Raw genomic sequence first — 24001 nt, 5'->3', positions numbered from 1 at the left:
CATCACAAAGCCGCGTGCTCGAGCTCCCGGTCTCCATGGAGACGCATCGCGTGACCTAACCACGAGCTTTAACGCGTCAGAGGTTCTTCCTTTTATTATGCTACTTTGCAACGTTCTCGGAGGGTTAACACACGTCACGTAAAAATAGCCATGTATATATAGGACATATAGCAAAGCAAAGCAAGCTGTTGCAGGATATTAGCGACTGAGTACGTGACACACTAAACGCTCAACACTGCTGATGAAAATGTGGAATAAAAAGAGACCACTTATTCATGTATATACAATGGCGAATTTATAGTCATTCAGTCCAATGCATTTACCTGCGTAAAAAACGTTTCAGAGAATAAACAAAAAAACCTATACACACAATGCAAACGTCGGCAAATAAGCACCACACGCTCGGTTCATGAGCTAGAAATTAGAATATAAAGCTCTCGTGCCAGTTGACTGCCCGCGGGGAGGCACGTGGGCGGGGCCCAGCCTGCTTGCCCTCGCGCTGTGGGCGGGAGGCGGTGCTATTGGGCGCCGCGTTGCCATGGCGACTCGGTGGGGGATTTGGTGGCGTTGCTTTTGCGCGGATGGAGGGAGCAGCTGCTGATCTCTGACACATTCTCTTTTCCCCCCAAGCACCACTGCCATATTGTACCGGGACGTGTTTCATGCCGGTGAGTAAGCCCGATACTAACTCGTGCTGCTGGCTTTTCTGAGGCCCTGTAGTGCATTGTTTTTGTCATTCTTCATCCCGGATGGGAAAGAATGCTGAGGTGCGCGCGTTGTTTAGATTGATGGCAGCGATCACGCTGGTGTGAATTTGCTCGGGGGCATATGTTAACTCCTTGTTTACCAGTGTGTGGAATGTAACGAATTTGTCGCAGTCTTCTTGAGCAATCAAATGCTTGAAATATATTTTTGGATAATATGGAGCTTTATACGGAGAAGTAACCTTCACCTTTGGTCGCCTTTTCACCTGCAGTGTCTGTGCTGCACACAACGTGCTCGGTGATGAGCTCTTACACTGGGGTGCTGCTCACATATGGCAGGCTTTGTCTTCCTACTTAACCCCTTTGCTGCCAGAGAGGCCTATGCCACGTCTTTTCTCATAACAGCATGCGTGCACGAATTATTTAACTCCTTCGGCTGCCACGACATTGGCTCACAGCCTGAGAACCAAGGGGTTAACCTGTATTTTCTTTAATTTACGTTTTTACTTCACTAGCATTCACGGTTTTAACCAATTTGGATTTTAAGTGTAAACATTCCTAATTTATTTTTTTAATATAGTCTGGCCACACATCTTCATTGTTAGGTTCTTATCCGTTGTCTTTTATTTACGTGATACTTTGTCATGTGTCATTTCCTGTTACAATATCCAGTATAGCGATGAAGAGGTCAATTTATTCATGAGAGGTGATTTACTCATTTCTGAAAATTGTTACTTTATAATTGTTTTAAGTGAGATATCTTTTGACACTTTTATTTTTGAACACAGGCTTGATGTTGTCAACTCTGTCACTATATTACTTGAAGTGATTGAATGTATATAACTTATTTTGAACAACAGTTGTAGAGTTTTCATAGTGACACTTAAATTGTACAGTCAAAAACAGACACTTTTTTTTTTTAAGGACTACAATGAAAATTAGAACTTTGAACTAGAGTATGTCATGACCTCTAAACACACAACACACCCACATACAGTGGAGCTGATAATGACTTGTTTCCAGTGACAAGAATATGTATTGCTTATAATGTGTGCTCATGTTGTTTACTTTTACAATTTGGGAAAATCTTCATACTTTCTGTTCACTATATTATGTTTGCAGATGGTTTTTCTACCTCACCAATTGCAAACAGACCATGTAGAGTAATTCTACATTTAAACCTCTATAGTTATATATGTATGTGTGTGATATAATGAGATATATATATATATATATATATACACACACACACACACCTTTGAGTAGCAAATGAGAAGGCCAGAATGTGTTATTGTGATCAATGAAAACACATTTGCTACTTCAAAAAACTGTTATTATTTTTCTGATGAAAAGCTCAGCACTGTTTTCAGTTTAGTGCAGACAACTCATACTCTAAATATAATGGGGTCTGAAAATGTAACTGATAAGCAGGCTCCCAGCTTTGCTGTGAATGTGACAGGCACATGGTAAAGAGAAAGCTGAGCCAGCAGTAGCTTGTGCTGGTTGGTCATAGGTTCAGTAGCTTTCTCCACCCACCTTTTATCCTCTTCCTTTTTTGCAGATTTCAACATTCCTGGGTGTGTGTAGCTTGTATAGTCTAGCTTGTTGTCACAATATGCTGCTGCGTAGTTGATCCTGATTATATTTTTTTTTTAATGAGAACATAAACTTGCACATTTTATGGTTAAGATATAAAGCAATACACATTATGATTTTACACTTATTAAGAAATTGTGACATTGCAAAATATAATCATGCAGTTTGCTCATGCTGTCATTTCACTAAGGCAGTCTGCTTCCTCATTCCACGCACCTACTGCCACTTCTGTGTTTCAGATATGTATCAGTAGGTGTCAATCAAGTAAGACAAGATCATGTAGAAAGTACACAAATTGTGTGTGTATTTTTCTGCTCTGACGTTTGTGGTCACCCAAGTTCTGTCAAGTTAGTTTGTTTTTCACTTTGTTGACACTGTTCAAATGATTATTTTCTCTATTTTTTTACTGTAAAAAAACATGAAACCCCACATTTGTCTGTCATGATTCAGATAGATTTTCAAACTTTTTAATTTTACTTCTGTTATCAAATGTTCTTTTTTCTGTTGGTGTCTTTTGTTGCCTGGAACACTATTTGGCAGCATTATTGCAAGAATGTTATCCATTTGCGAGAGCACTAGATGGAAGCGCTATTTCCTGCCATGTAGTGCTCCAGACACCTACCCGGGTATCTCTTCAACAAAGAATACAATGAGAACAAAACACTTGTTAATGGAAGTAAATTGGAAACTTTTTTTTTTTTTTTTTTTTTTATTGCATGCTCTGTCTGAATCACACAATCATTTTTGGGGGTTTCATATTCCTTTAAATATAATCTACATGTGACACAATTAGGGGTTAAACTGCTTCAGGTCATAGTTTTCAGTGTATTTTTATATGGTGATGTCAGAAAAAGAAGCCTACTTATATTTTACAAATTGGTCCCTCGCATTCATTTTGTATTTCAGTCTTGATTCTAGTTTGATTTTGTATAACATTTTTATAACATATTGCTCAGTATTTAGAATTAGGTAACCTATGTTTATCTAACTAAATATTTTTAAAACAAGTGTAAATATTTGTATTAGTATATAAACATAAAGCAATAACTACAGAAAGATTTATCACTTGTCCCCTTACCTTACATATTAGTTTGGTTCTTACTGTATCATCATCATCAGACACAGGGAACTGAAGGAACGATGTAAGAGCAGGAGAGTGTAACTTCACATTTATCTCTGTTGGTGGCAAGCAGAAATGTCTTGCAGCTGTGCCAATATTTTATATCGGGGATAAATAATTACCAGGTGCTTCTGATGGTTCTCCCCTCTAGTCTACAATGTGCATCAACACATCTGCCTGTCATTTCCATATGGCGGCCTTGGACATGCTGCAGTCAGGCTCAGCACTCTCTCCTCCACGTTCTTCCCTTACACATATTTGTATATTTATATTATATGTGATATATTTCTGCATACGCAGGTAGTTAGGATTAACCCTTTAGACTTAACCACTCATTTGCCACTAATACACACAACTGTAGTTTATAAATTGACTGAGGTCTACGTGTGCTTTTTTGGCAACTACTTGGTTAGTCTTTGAGGCATTGTTCTGTGTCCTTGTGTGTTCTCTCATTGCAGGGATCTGGGAATAGAAAATATTATAGGTTACCCTTGTAATTATAATGTCAAATGTCTCTTCCTTATGTCAATTTGAATTTTGTGAACAATAAAGCTTGTTTATTAAAAAAAATAAAAAAAAATAAGAAAATATAGATTTCAAGTGCAGCTCCACGTCCCTGTGCGCTCTGTCACTTTAGGGTTCTTGCATTAAAAAACAAAGGAAATCTGAGTTGTGGCTCTGGGTCACCCAGCCCTCTTACTGTAGGGACATGGCAATAAAATATTTGCTGCCCTAAAGTTTTTATAACTTCTTGCATTAATTGCTGCAGGGAGTGGAGGAAAAGCAAAGCAACCTGGCTGCCAACCAAAGGCGCCCTCCGGTAATTGCAGGTATTTTACCTGTTCATGCTGCTGTTCACATTGGTGCAGGGAAGGAGGGGCATAGGGGCCCACAATGCAAGCTTGTCTGATTTTCCGGGAAAAATGTTATAAAGTATATTAATATAGCAATTTTGGCTGTGAAAAGCTTGAGAATTGGTAGTAAAGGCATTATCTATCTTTTTAAACAATAACAATTTTGGTGTTGATTGTCCCTTTAAATCAGAAAATCGAGAGGCTGGAGTGAATCTTGCAATATTCTGAGTTCAAACCCCAAAACATTCTGCCAATCTGTGTGTATATGTGTGTGTGTGTGTGTGTATATATGTGTATATATATATATATATATATATATATATATTTGCAATCAGAGAATGCAATTTTTAACAACTTTCCAATTTACTTCCATTAACAATGTGCACAGTCTTTTTATATTTACACTTTTTGAGTCACCAGCTCCTACTGAAGAATTCACAGTATATACGTATATCCATTTGTGATTGGCTGATGGCTGTCACATGATACAGGAGGAGTGGAAATAGACATAACTTTTACATTTTGTCTGAAAAAAAATCTGCTACTCATTTGAAGTTCAGACTAAGTGCTATTGCTTTCTCTTGTTATCATGCATCTGTTGTTTATGCAAATCTACTGTATTTACTGGCCTTTAAGCAAAGCTCAGACTTCAATAGAGAGTACAACTTAAAGGGACAGTCTAATCAAAATTAAACGTTCATTATTTTATATAGGACTTGCAATTTTAATCAACTTTACAAATTACTTTTATCATCAAATTTACTTTGTTCTCTTGGTATTCTTAGTTGAAACTAAACCTAGGTAGACTCATATGCTAATTTCTAAGTCCTTGAAGGCTGCCTCTTATCACATGCGTTTTTTTTTTTTTTTAATTGCTTTTCACAACAAGAGACTGATACTTCATGTGAGCCATATAGACAACACTGTTAATGCCGGGGAGTTATTTAAGAGTTAGCAAAACACAGCACTAAATGCAAGTCAATCGATAATAAATACAAAGTCATGTGAACAGGGGGCAGTCTGCAGAGGCTTAGATACAAGGTAATCACAGAGGTAAAAAGTATATTAATATAACAGTGTTGGTAATGCAAAACTGGGGAATGGGTAATGAAGGGATTATGTATCTTCTAAAACAATAAAAAAATATCTTGTAGACTGTCCCTTTTAAAAAGAAACCTAACCTTAAAGGGACACTAAACCCAAAATGTATTCATTCATGATCCAGGTAGATAATACAATTTTAAACTACATTCCAATGTACTTCTAATATCTAATTTGCTTAATTTTTAGATATATTTTGTTGAAGAAATAGCAATGCACATGGGTGAGCCAATCACACAAGGCATCTATGTGCAGCTACTGAGCCTAGCTAAATATGCCTTTCAGCAAAGAATATCTATATAATAAAGTAAATTAGAAAGTTGTTTAAAATTGCATGCACCTTCTAAATCATGTGAAAAAATGTTTTGGTTTCGTGTCCCTTTTAACCCGTGCTAATCTGACACTGTGTTCAACCTACATCGCTAACCCGAAGTGAGTAATAAATATTTCACACACTCGTGTGTGTGTGTATATATATATATATATATATATATATATATATATATATATATATATATATATATATATATATATATATATATATATATATATATATATATATATATAGTGAGAGTGTTTCTCATATACTGTATATATGCTTCCAATAAAATATATCATATGGCAAGATGACCTAGGCTATTACTTATGCAAAGACCATTTAAATACCAAAGCTCAAATGCTCCAGTAGAAAAATATATAAAGGCATTGCTTAGGATGGATGAGTGCCAGCTTGTTGAAACTAAACCATGAGTTAAGTGAGGTACTTGTGATGAGGAGGTTGCATGGTGACAAGCTTCAACAAGGTCAGCATATTGGGTTAGAATGTGGAGGAACGAAACTACAAACCTTAGAAAATAGTGGGATATCTTGGTTTAATAATGAACTTTCCCTGAAACATTATACATCGGCCACCGCCCAAGCCTCTTTCTTTCATTTAAAGAATTTAGCCAAGACCTAGTGCCTGATTTCCACAAATGATCTTTAATCAGTCATCCATGTTTTGGCGACATTGTTTCTTAACTATTGGTACAGAAAGCTGCAGCAAGGCTGCTAATTGGACTGTCAAAAAATTGCCACATGATACTCATTCTCCACTCCCTACACAGATTGCCAAAAAAAAGGCATATACTATTTAAGACTGGCATGCTTTCTTACACAGTATTGCATGATAAGGGACCAATCTATCTAAACAAACTTGTTTTGCACACACTCTTTGATCAGTAAATACCCTGAAGCAAAATATGCCAAGAATTCATCAAAAATATGGTGCTTAAAGGGACAGTATACACTCATTTTCATATAACTGCATGTAATAGACACTATTATAAAGAATAAGATGCACAGATACTGATATAAAAATCCAGTATAAAACTGTTTAGAAACTTACTTAGAAGCTGTCAGTTTGGCTCTGTTGAAATGATAGCAGGAAAGCCCACTGCAAGTGGCAAATAAGACACTCTCCCCCTCCCCCTTCTTTTGCATATGAAAAGACCCTTTACACAAACAGGAGCAAGCTGGAGAAGGTAGCTGACGGTATTCACATAAAACTTTGGGGCTTGGTTAGGAGTCTGAAAATCAGAGCAATGTTATTTAAAAATAAGCAAAACTATACATTTAAAAAAAAAAAAAAAAAAAAAAAAAAAACTTTATGGGCTATATAAATAGATCATCTACAAAACATTTATGCAAAGAAAAAATGAGTGTATAATGTCCCTTTAAGCTTTTAATCACACCACCCCAGCTCGGTGAAAGAAGCTACTTCTCTGGTTATGTTCAAAGACTCCCTCCCTACTTGTTCATACAAACCATTTAAGACTAAAATTTCTAACCTTCTTATGTAAATATACCATATGTAAAGTCTAATCAGAAGAAACGCTATCCTTTCTTCTTCTATAAATGTAGACCGGAACCATGGTCCCTGTTCCTATAGTTTAGCCCTTAAAGGAACATTAAACCCAAAAAAATTATTTTATGATTCAGAAAGAGAATGCAATTTTAAACAACATTCCAATTTACTTCTATTACTTAATTTGCTGCAATCTTTTGATAGCATCAGGTTAAAGAAATACCAATGTACATGGGTGAGCCAATCACGATTCATCTATGTGCAGCCACCTATCAGAAGCTACTGAGCCTATCTAGATATGCTTTTCAGGAAAGATTATCAAGAGAATGAAGCAAATTAGATAATAGATGTGAATTAGAAAATTGATTAAAATGGTATTCTCTATCTGAATCATGAAAGAAAAAAATTGGGTTTAATGTCCCTTTAACACACAGTTGTCCACCCCTAGCGACACCTAGTGCTTAGAGACTACACATAATTTTCCTTTCCACACATATACCTAATGGAGAAGTGCATTCTGAGGTTTTCGTAAACCTCAGAATGCAGAAGAAGGTAGCCTTTTGTGTCACTCGGCTATTTTTGTTGCCAAATTAATTCTTGTGCAACCGCAACACACTAAAATCTGGATTTGCACATATTTTAGCGTGTTGTTGCACAAGAATGAATTCGACAACTAAAATAGCCTAACGGCATGAAAGGCCAGCACTTTTCGCATTCAGAGGTTCACTCTATTCTCGAATACCGAAGATATTTCTTCGTACCCCCTTCTGGCCTCATGTGATTTTATTTCTGATACATTTCTCCCAGTGTTTATTTCTGATACATTTCTCACAGTGTTTTGGCTTGCTCTTTAGATTTTTTAATTGAAGCTTGTCCTGTAAGATTTCAGAATTTTCTCTTTCACAGGTTGAAACATATCACATAGAATATAGATATAGATATATATATATATATATATATATATATATATATATATATATATATATATATATATATATATATATATATATATATATATATATATATATATATATATATAGAGAGAGAGATATGAAACATGTTGATATTATTTTACCTTAGGAGTAGGCTGCAACTGCCCATATTAAAAAGGGAGACACATAAAGGAGTAATAATAAAAACCTCTAATGTGCGACCATGAACAGTGAAAATTTCAGAGTGTAACCCCTGCAAGGGCTTAAGCACAGTGAAATTCACTACTGCTCCTGAGCGGAATATAGCCGATGAACCAGTCAGGGGCGGCATATGTGAGTATCCATCAATCAATGGCAGTACTGCATTGCTAATCTGGTGCTGATTTTGAGGGGTTAAATACACAGTTGTGTATGAGGAAACCACAGAAGTGAACTTTTGGTTGAAATTAAGCTGAACCTCAGTGTTTTAAAGCTGTTAGGCTTTTATACATTTACATATACATGTTTTATACATTTGACAGATGACTGTAACGTTGTACACAGTTTCCATTTGTGAACATGCTGACAAAGCTTCCAGGCAAGGAACCTCTCTGTCCATGATTGGGGGCAAGTGATCCAATGTATGGTGCCAGAATTTAAGATTTCATCCCCGCTTGTCAATCCTCCTATGTAAAGTCTGCCAAGAGGTTAGGAAACATCAGTCTAACGGCTGCCACTTCTTAAATTGTAGTTGTCATGTTAGCCCTCTCTGCTAGTGGTCTAAAGCTGCATCCACAGCTTGTTACGTAAAGCTCAATCATTGGTTTATAATATAAAGGCCATATGTAGTAATTCACTGAGTTACGTTGTTTTATTAAATTTCAGTGCAGTTTGTTTAACTCATAGTTTGTCAGGTTGGTTTAGAAAAAGAAGTGATCCAAGTCACTACTAATATTAATTGTTGAGAGATTTACTTTCTGGGACCAGAAATTTTCATATTCAGAACGTTAAGGGTTTGCATAACCAGTGCATGCTTGATCCGGATAAAGAACCTGCCTTTTACTGAATTGATATATTTTCTCAACTCTTTGAAGAGTATATACCTCTAATCGGGCAAGTGTAGACATTTTTTTTCCTCAAAGTATGCTTTGCAGAGAGTATTCTGTCAAGTGCGCACTGCACAGTACATTTGTGCGATAGAACAGTAATAGCCAACAAGAATTACTATACTTCTGCAGTATTTTTTCATAAGATTTTGAAAATACACAACACATCTGGTCTAAATATGTTGCCCTTTTGTTGTTATGAGTGCAGGTGTTTCAGGTATACTTTAATATGTTTGACACATGATCTAAGCGTTGTACTTTTTTTTTTTTCCTCTTAAACATATGGAAGCAATTTCACATTTTTAGCACAATTTTGGACTACTGTATAATCTAACTATTGTTTTTTGCACTCTTCAAATTTAAACATTTAGTTTCAGTGCTTTTTCTGTAAGGTACACATTAATCATACCTTGGGTTTTTTTTTTCCCCAACACACAAAGCACTTTTAGAAACTTTTAGTTTACAGAAATACCAGAATATGGCAAAAAGGTTTATATTTTCTATATAAAACACAAAATAATGTTTGTGTAATTGGCTACAGCATACATGGTAAACAGTGTGGGTTTTGATATTTTATAATTAGTTCAAACATATGGTTTTATAGTTCCATATTTATTATCAGTTCTTCATCCTAAAACCACATTTTATAATTTTATTCAGTAAACAAATTTACAGATCGAAAACTAGGAGAAATTTTCTTTTGGGTCACTCTGAACCATCTTACAATTTATGAAAAATCTAGGAATAAAATATATCTTGTATAATATATATATATATATATATATATATATATATATATATATATATATATATATATATATATATATATATATATATATATATATATAATAAAAAAATATATATATATATATATATAATAAAAAAATATATATATATATATATAATAAAAATATAATAAAAATATATATATATATATATATATATATATATATATAATAAAAATATATATATATATATATAAAAAATAATAAAAAAAAAAATAAAAAAAAAAAAAATATATATATATATATATATATATATATATATATAATAAAAATATATATATATATATATATATATATATAAAAAATAATAAAAAAATAAATAAAAAAAAAAAAAAATATATATATATATATATATATATATATATATATATATATATATAAAAAAAAAAAAATATATATATATATATATATATATATATATATATATATATATATATATATATATATAAAAAAAAAAAAAATATATATATATATATATATATATATATATATATATAATCATTTTGCATAGAGAATCCACTCCTACCCCAGTACAAATTAATTGAGCATAGTAAAAATTAAATAAATAAAAATACATAGTAAGCATAAAATATCTGCACCAAATAATCATCCTAATCTAGAATTTAACAAAATGTCACCAATTTCTTTCATGTAATTAACAAGAGTCCATGAGCTAGTGACGTATGGGATATACATTCCTACCAGGAGGGGCAAAGTTTCCCAAACCTTAAAATGCCTATAAATACACCCCTCACCACACCCACAAATCAGTTTTACAAACTTTGCCTCCAAGGGAGGTGGTGAAGTAAGTTTGTGCTAGATTCTACGTTGATATGCGCTCCGCAGCAAGTTGGAGCCCGGTTTTCCTCTCAGCGTGCAGTGAATGTCAGAGGGATGTGAAGAGAGTATTGCCTATTGAATGCAGTGATCTCCTTCTACGGGGTCTATTTCATAAGGTTCTCTGTTATCGGTCGTAGAGATTCATCTCTTACCTCCCTTTTCAGATCGACGATATACTCTTATATTTACCATTTCCTCTACTGATTCTCGTTTCAGTACTGGTTTGGCTTTCTACAAACATGTAGATGAGTGTCCTGGGGTAAGTAAGTCTTATTTTCTGTGACACTCTAAGCTATGGTTGGGCACTTTATTTATAAAGTTCTAAATATATGTATTCAAACATTTATTTGCCTTGACTCAGAATGTTCAACTTTCCTTATTTCCAGACAGTCAGTTTCATATTTGGGATTATGCATTGAATTATCATATTTTTTCTTACCTCAAAAAAATTTGACTTTTTTCCCTGTGGGCTGTTAGGCTCGCGGGGGCTGAAAATGCTTCATTTTATTGCGTCATTCTTGGCGCAGACTTTTTTGGCGCAAAAATTCTTTTCCGTTTCCGGCGTCATACGTGTCGCCGGAAGTTGCGTCATTTTTTGACGTTATTTTGCGTCAAAGATGTCGGCGTTCCGGATGTGGCGTCATTTTTGGCGCCAAAAACATTTTAGGCGCCAAATAATGTGGGCGTCTTTTTTGGCGCTAAAAAATATGGGCGTCATTTTTGTCTCCACATTATTTAAGTCTCTTTATTTATTGCTTCTGGTTGCTAGAAGCTTGTTCACCGGCATTTTTTTCCCATTCCTGAAACTGTCATTTAAGGAATTTGATCAATTTTGCTTTATATGTTGTTTTTTTCTTTTACATATTGCAAGATGTTCCACGTTGCAACTGAGTCAGAAGATACTACAGGAAAATCACTGCACAGTGCTGGAGCTACCAAGCTAAGTCTGCTATAAACTTTTGGTATCTGTTTCTCCAGCTGTTATTTGTATTGCATGTCATGTCAAACTTATTAATGCAGATAAAATTTCCTTTAGTACTATTACATTACCTGTTGCTGTCCGTCAACATCTAATTTTCAGAGTGTTCCTGATAACATAAGAGATTTTATTTTTTTAAATCCATTAAGAAGGCTATGTCTGTTATTTCTCCTTCTAGTATACATAAAAGTCTTTTAAAACTTCTCTTTTTTTCAGATGAATTTTTAAATGAACATCATCATTCTGATACTGATAATAGTTCTTCTGGTTCAGAGGTTTCTGTCTCAGAGGTTGATGCTGATAAATCTTTGTATCTGTTCAAGATGGAATTTATTCGTTCTTTACTTAAAGAAGTGTTATTTGCATTAGAAATAGAGGATTCTGGTCCTCTTGATACTAAATGTAAAAGTTTAAATAAGGTTTTTAAATCTCCTGTAGTTATTCCAGAAGTGTTTTATCTCCCTGATGCTATTTCTGAAGTAATTTCCAGGGAATGGAATAATTTGGGTAATTTATTTACTCCTTCTAGACGTTTAAGCAAATTATATCCTGTGCCATCTGACAGATTAGAGTTTTTTGGGACAAAAATCCCTAAGGTTATGGGGCTGTCTCTACTCCTGCTAATGTACTACTATTCCTATGGCAGATAGTACTTCATTTAAGGATCCTTTAGATAGGAAAATTGAATCTTTTCTAAGAAAAGCTTACTTATGTTCAGGTAATCTTCTTAGACCTGCTATATTTTTAGCGGATGTTGCTGCAGCTTCAACTTTTTGGTTAGAAGCTTTAGCACAACAGGTAACAGATCATAATTTTATAGCATTATTATTATTCTATAACATGCTAATTATTTTATTGGTGATACAATCTTTTGATATCATTAGAGTTGATGTCAGGTATATGTCTCTAGCTATTTTAGCTAGAAAAGCTTTATGGATTAAACTTGGAATGCTGACATGTCTTCTAAGTCAACTTTGCTTTCCCTTTCTTTCCAGGGTAAATAATCATTTCGTTCCTTTCCTCACAACAAGGAACAAAAGCCTGATCCTTCATCCTCAGGAGCGGTATCAGTTTGGAAACTATTTCCAGTTTGGAATATATCCAAGCCTTATAGAAACCTATTGTCAGCTCCTAAGTACCTATGACGGTGCGGCCCTTATTCCAGCTCAGCTGGTATGGGGCAGATTACGTTTTCTTCAAAGAAATTTGGATCAATTCCGTTCTTAATCTCTGGTTTCAGAAACATTGTTTCAGAAAGGTACAGAATTGGCTTCAAGTTAAGGCCTCCTGCTAAGAGATTCTTTTCTTTCCCAGTTGACACAGCAAGGCTCAGCATTTCTGAAATGTGTTTCAGATCTAGAGTTGGCTGGAGTATTTATGCCAGTTCCAGTTCTGGAACAGGGGCTGGGGTTTTATTTTATCTCTTCATTGTACCAAAGAAGGTCAATTCCTTCAGACCAGTTCTGGATCTATCATTATTGAATCGTTATGTTAGGATACCAACATTCAAGATGGTTACTGTGGGACTATCCTGCCTTTTGTTTAGCAAGGGCATTATATGTCTATAATAGATTTACAGGATGTGTATCTGCATATTCCGATTCATCCAGATCACTTTTAGTGTCTGAGATTCTCTTTTTAGACAAGCATTACCAGTTTTGTGGCTCTACTGTTTGGTCTAGCCTCAGTTCCTAGAATTTTTTTCAAAGGTTCTCGGTGCCCTTCTTCTGTAATCAGAGAATAGGGTTTTGGTATTTCCTTATTTGGACGATATCTTGGTACTTGCTCAGTCTTCTCATTTTCGAAGAATCTCATACGAATCGACTTGTGTTGTTTCTTCAAGTTCATGGTTGGAGGATCAATTTACCATTCAGTTCATTGATTCCTCAGACAAGGGTAACCTTTTTAGGTTTCTAGATAAATTCAGTGTCTATGACTCTGTCCTTGTCAGACAAGAGAAGTTTAACATTGATATCAGCTTGTCAAAACCTTCAGTCACAATCATTCCCTTTGGTAGCCTTATGCATGGAAATGTTGGGTCTTAGGACTGCCGCATCAGATGCGATCTCCTTTGCTCGTTTTCACATGCGACCTCTTCAGCTCTGTATGCTGAACCAATGGTGCAGGGATTACTCAAAGATATCTCAATTAATATCTTTAAACCGATTTTACGACACTCTCTGACATGGTGGACAGATCACCATCGTTTAGTTCAGGGGGTTTCTTTGTTCTTCCGACCTGGACTATAATCTCAACAGATTCAAGTCTTACAGGTTGGGGAGCTGTGTAGGGGTCTCTGACGGCACAAGGGGTTTGGGAATCTCAGGAGGTGAGATTTCCGATCAATATTTTGGAACTCCGTGCAATTTTCAGAGCTCTTCAGTCTTGGCCTCTTCTGAAGAGAGAGTTGTTCATTGTTTTCAGATAAGACAATGTCACAACTGTGGCATACATCAATCATCAAGGAGGGACTCACAGTCCTCTGGTTATGAAAGAAGTATCTCGAATTTTTGTTTGGGCGGAATCCAGCTCTTGTCTAATCTCTGCGGTTTATATCCCAGGTATGGACAATTGGAAAGCGGATTATCTCAGTCGCCAAACGTTGCATCCGGGCGAATGGTCTCTTCACCCAGAGGTATTTCTTCAGATTGTTCAAATGTGGGAACTTCCAGAAATAGATCTGATGGCTTCTCATCTAAACAAGAAACTTCCCAGGTATCTGTCTAGATCCCTGGATCTTCAGGCGGAGGCAGTGGATGCATTTTCACTTCCTTGGAAGTATCATCCTGCCTATATCTTTCCGCCTCTAGTTCTTCTTCCAAGAGTAATCTCCAAGATTCTGAAGGAATGCTCGTTTGTTCTGCTGGTAGCTCCGGCATGGCCTCACAGGTTTTGGTATACGGATCTTGTCCGGATGGCCTCTTGCCAACCGTGGACTCTTCCGTTAAGACCAGACCTTTTGTCTCAAGGTCCTTTTTTCCATCAGGATCTGAAATCCTTAAATTTAAAGGTATGGAGATTGAACGCTTGATTCTTGGTCAAAGAGGTTTCTCTGACTCTGTGATTAATACTATGTTACAGGCTCGTAAATTTGTATCCAGAGAGATATATTATAGAGTCTGGAAGACTTATATTTCTTGGTGTCTTTCTCATCATTTTTCTTGGCATTCTTTTAGAATACCGAGACTATTACAATTTCTTCAGGATGGTTTAGATAAGGGTTTGTCCGCAAGTTCCTTGAAAGGTCAAATCTCTGCTCTTTCTGTTCTTTTTCACAGAAAGATTGCTGTTCTTCCTGATATTCATTGTTTTGTACAAGCTTTGGTTCGTATAAAGCCTGTCATTAAGTCAATTTCTCCTCCTGGAGTTTGAATTTGGTTCTGGGGGCTCTTCAAGCTCCTCCATTTGAACCTATGCATTCATTGGATATTAAATTACTTTCTTGGAAAGTTTTGTTCCTTTTGGCCATCTCTTCTACCAGAAGAGTTTCTGAATTATCTGCTCTTTCTTGTGAGTCTCCTTTTCTGATTCTTCATCAGGATAAGGCGGTGTTGCGAACTTCTTTTGAATTTTACCTAAAGTTGTGAATTCCAACAACATTAGTGGAGAAATTGTGGTTCCTTCATTATGTCCTAATCCTAAGAATTCTAAGGAGAAATCGTTGCATTCTTTGGATGTTGTTAGAGCTTTGAAATATTATGTTGAAGCTACGAAATCTTTCTGTAAGACTTCTAGTCTATTTGTTATCTTTTCCGGTTCTAGGAAAGGCCAGAAAGCTTCTGCCATTTCTTTGGCATCTTGGTTGAAATCCTTAATTCATCTTGCCTATGTTGAGTCGGGTAAAATTCCGCCTCAGAGAATTACAGCTCATTCTACTAGGTCAGTATCTACTTCCTGGGCGTTTAGGAATGAAGCTTCGGTTGACCAGATTTGCAAAGCAGCAACTTGGTCCTCTTTGCATACTTTTACTAAATTCTACCATTTTGATGTATTTTCTTCTTCTGAAGCAGTTTTTGGTAGAAAAGTTCTTCAGGCAGCGGTTTCAGTTTGAATCTTCTGCTTATGTTTTTTGTTAAACTTTATTTTGGGTGTGGATTATTTTCAGCAGGAATTGGCTGTCTTTATTTTATCCCTCCCTCTCTAGTGACTCTTGTGTGGAAAGATCCACATCTTGGGTAGTCATTATCCCATACGTCACTAGCTCATGGACTCTTGTTAATTACATGAAAGAAAACATAATTTATGTAAGAACTTACCTGATAAATTCATTTCTTTCATATTAACAAGAGTCCATGAGGCCCACCCTTTTTTGTGGTGGTTATGATTTTTTTGTATAAAGCACAATTATCCCAATTCCTTATTTTATATGCTTCGCACTTTTTTTCTTATCACCCCACTTCTTGGCTATTCGTTAAACTGATTTGTGGGTGTGGTGAGGGGTGTATTTATAGGCATTTTAAGGTTTGGGAAACTTTGCCCCTCCTGGTAGGAATGTATATCCCATACGTCACTAGCTCATGGACTCTTGTTAATATGAAAGAAATGAATTTATCAGGTAAGTTCTTACATAAATTATGTTTTTTACCCTCACCGAATTCTTGCATCCATATTGATACATGCATCTTTATTAGCTCAGAGAAACAAGGACCTATGAGTCCTGATATTGACAACAAAATAAAATTGGGCTATAGTTTTCTGACGTGACTATTTGTTTCAAAAACAAAACCTTTGGCAGATGTAAGGACGTGAAACACCTTAGCATGTGACTCAATTTTCTTTTTGTAAGAGGGTGTTCTGCTTTCTGTGAAGATGTCACTTTATAATGCTTTGAGGTGCTAGAGCACCCTAAAAGTCATCTAGTTGTCTGGTGATTGCAGTAGTTTCCGTGGCAATCACCTTCTACCTAAAGTGGCATTAGGCATTTTGTTTAAATTTTTATATCTGTATTCCAGCAGAAATCATCCAGATTTAGGCAATGCAACAAAATACATATAATAATCCTATATACATAGAAGACATATTGAATGAGGCATTTTAATGATATTGCTTTTATTTAAAAGTTTGATGCCTCTTTAAGAACTAGATTAAAATTCTGTGGGTTTTTTTTATTTTTTATTTTTTTGTATTCTTTCTGCCCTGTTTGGATAGGCTGACAGCCTCATGCCCTCTGTTATTTTGTAACATAAGATTTTGTATGTAACCTGGCCAAATGTCTTCCAATGAAAAGCAGTCTGATCACAGAAAGATATTAATGCTTCAGTTGTCCTGGATACAGACATTGTGCAGCATTGTAATAAAATCTGTGCTTTTTGCAGTGTGTTTTCAGATTACAATCTGACCTCCACTGTTGTGTTTTTTTATTTTAACCTTTAACAATCGTGTAGCATGTAATGTGAATTACAAAATGTCTATAAGAACTACATCTTTATAAATAGATGTCTAAAAATGATGTCCCTCTTTTTCTGTGTATTTTGACTGTAATATGCTAAATTCCACAACATTTTTAACCATATTATCCAGTTGCTTAAAACCATTGTTACAAACACTGCTGCTATATAGTTCTCCTGAGTCATCCACAAACTTCAGTGTATCTAGATATGCTCTTAAACAAAGGATACTAAGCAAACAAAGTCAATTTGATAATAGAAGCAAATTGGAAAATTGTTTAAAGGGACAGCCTACTTTGAAAAAAATGTTATTTCTTTAAAAAGATAATCCTTTTTTTATTACCCATTCCCCAGTTTTGCATAACCAACTCTGTTATGCTAATACACTTTTACCTCTGATTACCTTGTATCCAAGCCTCTGCAGAATGCCCCTTTATCACAGTGCTTTTTACAAACCTGCATTTCAGCCAATTAATGCTGTTTCATAAATAACTCTATGGGAGGGAGCACAATGTTATCCAAATGGCACACATGAACTACCACTGTCTATCTCTGAAGAGCTAATAAAATTCACTTGGATAAGAGGTGGCCTTCAAGGGCTTAGAAATTAGCATATGTGCTCCCTAGGTTTAGCCTTCAAAAAGAATACCAAGAGAACAAAGCAAATTTGATGATAAAAGTAAATTGGAAGTTGTTTAAAATTTGCTGCCCTATCTGAATCATTAACATACATCAGATTCATGAAAATTTTCTTTTAACCTTTGTATCCCTTTAAGCATATTGGTGATCATCTATTATTTTAAATATTTTATATTTTTTTGCAGAAACATGTAAATACTATGACTTTTAATTTTAAACTAGGTGTAAATTAGGTATAAGGGAGGCACAAGATTAATTTTTTTTAAACCCGTGTATGCATACAGTAGGGCTGGGCAATATGGGGGGAAAAAAATGGAAAAAAACAAAAAAAAAACAGCGATTGCGACTTAATCGCAATTTTCTTAAAAATTACTATAACACCTTAATTTTTCAATAAAAAGTTTATTTAACGCTACAGAATCTTAATGTACATGTTTCTCAATTTCCAATACACTCTGGTAGCATAAAAATACAAGCCACGTGTGTGTATAATTTTTTTAAAAATTTTTTCAAACATTTTATCTTGACTGAAAATGAGCCCTGCTCCCGTCCAGGAATCCAATACAGGCATATAGCAGTAGGGGCGGGGGGCTGCTTCTTTCAGAAATGCTGTGCCTTGCTGATATCAAATATATTGTAGATGCAGTTAACCCAGCAGCTAGCTAGCAGAGGGGGTCTGCAGTTTTAGCCTTTTTGGCAGCTGTGTGGTTAACTGCATTTATGTATTTGAGCTGTTTCTCAGAGACTAGAAGATTGTGTGTGAGGTTCCATAATGATTACATACCCTAAGTTTCAGACTGCAGACGTCCCTAGGGGGAAATATAAGTAAGTGGCTTTCCCTCCTCTTCAGTCTCCTGCATGGGCTCTGCTTTTAGACTTCTATAGATCACAAACAGAAAGTGAAAGTAAAACAGACATTTTACAAATGTGTGCTAAAAGCAACCACTAGATGAAGCTGGTTTGCAAGAAATCATAAACAAATCAATGCAGTATACAAATCTGAAGATTTATTTATTTTTTTTTCCAAAAATCACATACTCTCCCGGTTTTAAAACCGCAGCGATTAATTGCGGTTTAAAACCACATCCGTGATTAACTGTGCAGCCCTAACATCCAGCCATTGCCACATTTATTCAGATTTAAAGGGCAATGATACCCAAATGTTGAAACACTTGAAAGTGATGCAGCATAGCTGTAAAAAGCTGACTGGAAAATATCACCTGAACATCTCTATGTAAAAAAGAAAGATATTTTACCTCAAAAGTTCCTCAGTAGCCACATCCCATTGTAAAGGACTTCTAAGCAGCAAATCAGTATGTCTGTCCCGGGACAGCCGAAGGATTGAGCCTTGTGCACTCTCATGTTATTTCCCTATTCAGTTTAAGGAAGTTTACTATAAAATCTCATGAGAGTTTAGTCAAATCTCTTGAGATCACAGTAAAAGAGTTCATAACCTCAGCACTGCTGATGCTGATTGGCTGCTGTTCAGTTCTTCATTTTTTACACAGTATAACTTTTTACACAGAACTTACTGCTGAGCTGAGGAAATTGTGAGGTAAAATATCTTCCTTTTTTACATAGAGATGCTCAGGTGTTATTTTCCTGTCAGCTTTTTACAGGTATAATGCATCAGTTTTAAGTGATTTAGCATATGAGTATTATGTCCCTTTAAACAATTAATCTAATAGATAAACTTGTGTTTATTTATTTTAAATACAAGAACATCCAAATAATACATTGTGTCAATTTTGGTAACTTTAACATTGCTTTAATAATTTTTTATTTTTGATACTATGTTTGTGTACATACAGAGTTAACATTCAGGCTTAATTTTTTTATTTATTATTATTTTTGAATGGCCTCTAACAAACACTAACATATTTAAATAAACATTTTTTGTGAAACTGATTCTACTGTATATAATGTTCCAGACAAGTAAGCAGGAATGTAACCTTATGAGCCGGACCATCTTTGGTTCAGCACCTGGGTAGCGTTTGCTGATTGGTGGATTAATGTAGCCACCAATCAGCAAGCGCTATTCATGGTTCTGAACCAAAAATGGGCCAGCTCCTATGCTTACGTTCCTGCCTTTTTAAATAAGGATACCAAGTGAAAGAAGAAAAATTGATAGTAGGAGTAAATTAGAAAGTTGCTTAAAATTGCATGCTCTACCTTAATTTGTGAAAGAGAAAAAATTTGGGTTCAGTATCCCTTTAATTCCTACATATTCATAAAACTTACATTATTGGACTTTTAATCACCCGTTCCCCCAGGCTTCCTTTTAGTAAGAACAGTTTTACTCTCATTTGACAAGTGACTGGTGCAACCATTAGGAACTGCACGGCTTGCACTATGTATCTCTATTGCAGCATGCTCCCTAACACTGCTGCTAGCCTTAAAGTGATGGTAAACGTCAGCTAATAAAATGCCATATATGCAATGCCATATATGTACCTTTTTTATTTTTTTAAATTTTAATCTATCCATGACAATGGTTAAAGGGACAGTCAACACCAGCATTTTTGTTGCTTTAAAAGATAGATAATCCCTTAATTACCCATTCCCCAGTTTTGCATAAACAGTTTTATAATACATGGTTTACCTCTGTAATCACCTTGTATCTAAGCCTCTGCAGACTGCCCCATTTCAGTTATTTTGACAGACTTGCATTTTAGCCAATCAGTGCTCACTCCATGGTAAAGTCACTTGCATGAGCTCAATGTTATCTATATGAAACACATGAACTAACACCCTCTAGTGGTGAAAAACTGTCAAAATGCATTTAGATTAGAGGCAGCCTTCAAGGTCTAAGAAATTAGCATATGAACCTCCTAGGTTTAGCTTTCAACTAAGAATACCAAGAGAACAAAGCAAAATTGGTGATGAAAGTAAATTGGAAAGTTGTTGTTTAAAATGACATGCCCTATTTAAATCATGTTTTTTTGTTTTTTTTTTGGACTTGACTGTCCCTTTAAATCCGTGCCTATAGTAATGCTTACAGAATGTTATGCCGGCACACAATTTTTTTTTTTTATGACCATTCCAATGAACATGCAATCAGTGTGTGTGTCATGGCATTCTTGAAGTCCAGCTCTTTTGAAAGTTCTTCGGAAGCCTATGTAGTGAGTAATGGCTTTTGTAAGTTCCTCAAAACACAGACCCAGAATTAACTTTTTTTTAAATGCAGCAACCAATATGCTCAAGCACTGAAGAGCTATAAGGAACAAAAAGCTAAGCAACAGACTACTACTGGACTCCAATGTATTGCTGTTTAAATCCATATGTCTTATTGAGATATAAAAATAACTTAAAGGGATGGTAAATCCTAGAGTTTGTGAAACGCTAGGATTTACCATTGGAACAAATAAAGGGGACTTACATTCATGAAGTATAAAATACTGCTGAAAGTTCCTTTATTTGTTTGAAACGTTTGCCACACTGAGCTGCTCAGGCAGGCAGCGGCAGAACTCTATTTTGCTGAGAGGTGATGATTCCACCTCTTAGCAAATAGCCATGTGTTCCAACTGCTATTGGCTAAGAGGTGGAAACGTCACCTCTCAGCAAAATAGAGTTCTGCCGTGGGCTGCCTGAGGCGCTCAGCACAATGAACACCTCAAACAAATAAAGGAACTTTCAGCATGAAGTATTTTATATTTTAATTACTGAAAGTCTTTTTTTTTTTTATTTGTTCTAGGGTTGCACCGATACCGAGTATTTGCATGAGTACTTGAAAGGATACCTCCCGATCTTAGATCTTACCCATCCGCCATCTTGTGGCGTTTTTTTCAAACTGCATGCTTCTATTTAATTTTAAATTTAAATTGTTCACTTTTGTTCTGCCAATACAAACTGCTATGTTATTTGTATTGTACGTTTTTTTTATTGTTGTTTTTTGTTTTATATTGTTGTTATTAATATAATATGTTATTATTAATATATTTTATTGTAATATTTTTATTTATAAACCATGTTCTTTGAAAGTTCTTCAAGGTTTTTACAACTTTGTGACAACAAGCAAATAAAACAGATTTATTATTTCATAATGTCTTTTTGAGTTACAGTTCTTCATAATTATAAAGAAGCTATCTTACATTACTAGTCTGTATTGTGCTTGGGGAAACTGTCACATGACAAAAAAAAGTATCAGTAATTTGGTATCGGCGAGTATTTTAAAAAAAGTATCGGTACTTGTACTCGGTCTTCAAAAAAAAATTGTATCGTGCAACCCTAATTTTGTTCTAATAGTAAATCCTAGTGTTTCACAAACGCTAGGTTTTACCATCCCTTTAAAGGACCATTACAGTATAATTCAATAATCAACAAATGCATAACAAATACAATGCAATAACACTTATTTTGAATTTCAAATAAGCACTAGATTATTTTTTTTTTTTCTGACCATTTTTTTTTCTTTTATTTCCCTGTCCCCTTTTTATCTGACTGCCATCAGCCAATCACAGACTCCTATACGTATGTAAACTGTGTACTTTTAACTAAGGATGCCAAGAAAATGCAACACATTTGATAGTGGATTCAGTTACAAAGACTTTCTTTTTAAATTGCATGCTCTATCTGAACCTAGAAAGCTTGATTATGACTTTTTAAAAGTACTATGAGCAATAGTAGAATGCAAATTGAATTACATGGAGATCCTCACAGAATAGCATTTTTAATAAAATATATTGTTGTTCATAAGGAAGTATAGCTGAATTTTTATTAACTTTTAGAATGTAAATATTTTACGAAAAAATAATATATTGTATGTTTATTTCCTACAGAAAAAAATAGTTAAATGGGTCCAGTAACTGGAATGACTCCAGATAAGAACATAGAAACTCCAGGATCTGAGAAGGTTACAGGATTAATTCACATTGACACTATGGGTAGCCTTCCAGAAGAGGTTGGTGCAGCCAGGCCCAAGGCTTCAGCAGTAGACTGTGGGCCAGCAGATGAAGAACTTACAAACTTGAACTGGCTTCATGAGAGTACAAATTTGCTTAACAACTTCAGTCTGGGAAGTGAAGGACTTGCACCAGGTGGTTCCTTGTATGACATTGAAGGTGACAACTCATCAGGATGTCAGAATACCGACAAGTCATCAACTTCTACAAAGCCTCCTTATTCTTTCAGTCTTCTCATATATATGGCAATTGAACACTCTCCCAATAAATGTCTGCCTGTCAAAGAGATCTATAGCTGGATTCTTGATAGATTTCCCTATTTTGCAACTGCTCCTACTGGTTGGAAGAACTCAGTCAGACACAATCTTTCCCTAAACAAATGTTTTCGAAAAGTTGAACGAAGTCATGGAAAGGTAAGGTACACAGAGATGATATGGGTCCAGAATTTAAAGGCTCTCTTCATAACGAAAACATCTCTTTACAGGCAAATACCGAATAGCGTCCAGGTAAGTACAGATATAAAAGCACAGATCAAACAATTTCACTGTGTAGAATGCTGTACGCCCAGGGTTCTGACTTCTGCAAGATGCACTTTAGCCTCTATGGTGTAGTGGAAAACACAAATTGTAAAGTTAAATTATAGGAAACAAAGGTAAAATAATAAATTAAATGATAATGTGATATTTTAACTATCCGTAAATTAGCATTTTATGAGGTATTAGATTTGATTGTTCCTTTGCATACTACAGAAAATGTAGGCCAGTATCAGAATGGGGGTATCTGAGTGTATAATGGCAGATTTCAAATAAATAATAAATATATGCACACAGCTTTTTAAATTGTGGTTTGTATTTTTGTTTTGTTTTTTCTTCTGATGATGTCTTCATTGATAAAGAATATTCCCTACCTAAAAATTAATATACATTACTTGGATTTGTTGCCCTGTTTGATATCAACATAGACAGGAAAGCTACATTAATAGTACTGTTCAAACATTATGGGCAAGATGCAGGGCAGCAGCTTCTAAGGCTAATAAGATACTAGCTTGTATTATAAACATTTTTTTTCTCACTGTAAGAGCTGTATAATTTTGTAACTCACTACCAGAGGAGGTAGTGAATGCCAATACCTAAAATCTATTTAAAAATGGTTTAGATACATTTCTGGCAGGAAACAGAAATCAGGGATATGATTGCTTGTGTTAAAAGGGTCTCCATTTTAATAGGATTAAT

The 24001-nt window shown here is 35.1% G+C and overlaps 1 protein-coding gene across 1 annotated transcript in view; it reads left to right on the top strand.

The window, feature by feature from the left end:
* Nucleotides 1-541: 541 nt before the first annotated feature.
* LOC128643737 (forkhead box protein N2) overlaps nucleotides 542-24001 on the top strand; it is a gene marked incomplete at its 3' end in the record, with an annotated part of 54136 nt that continues 30676 nt past the window's right edge. Inside the window, exons 1-2 of the mRNA XM_053696562.1 lie at nucleotides 542-668; nucleotides 22647-23182. Coding sequence (XP_053552537.1) covers nucleotides 22661-23182 — 522 coding nt within the window. The remainder of the gene's footprint in view (nucleotides 669-22646; nucleotides 23183-24001) is intronic.

The sequence above is a fragment of the Bombina bombina genome, unplaced genomic scaffold (assembly GCF_027579735.1).
Source record: "Bombina bombina isolate aBomBom1 unplaced genomic scaffold, aBomBom1.pri scaffold_1202, whole genome shotgun sequence".
NCBI lineage: Eukaryota > Metazoa > Chordata > Amphibia > Anura > Bombinatoridae > Bombina > Bombina bombina.
Note: the sequence above shows the minus strand (reverse complement) of the source record. Positions and strands in the feature narration are given on the sequence as shown.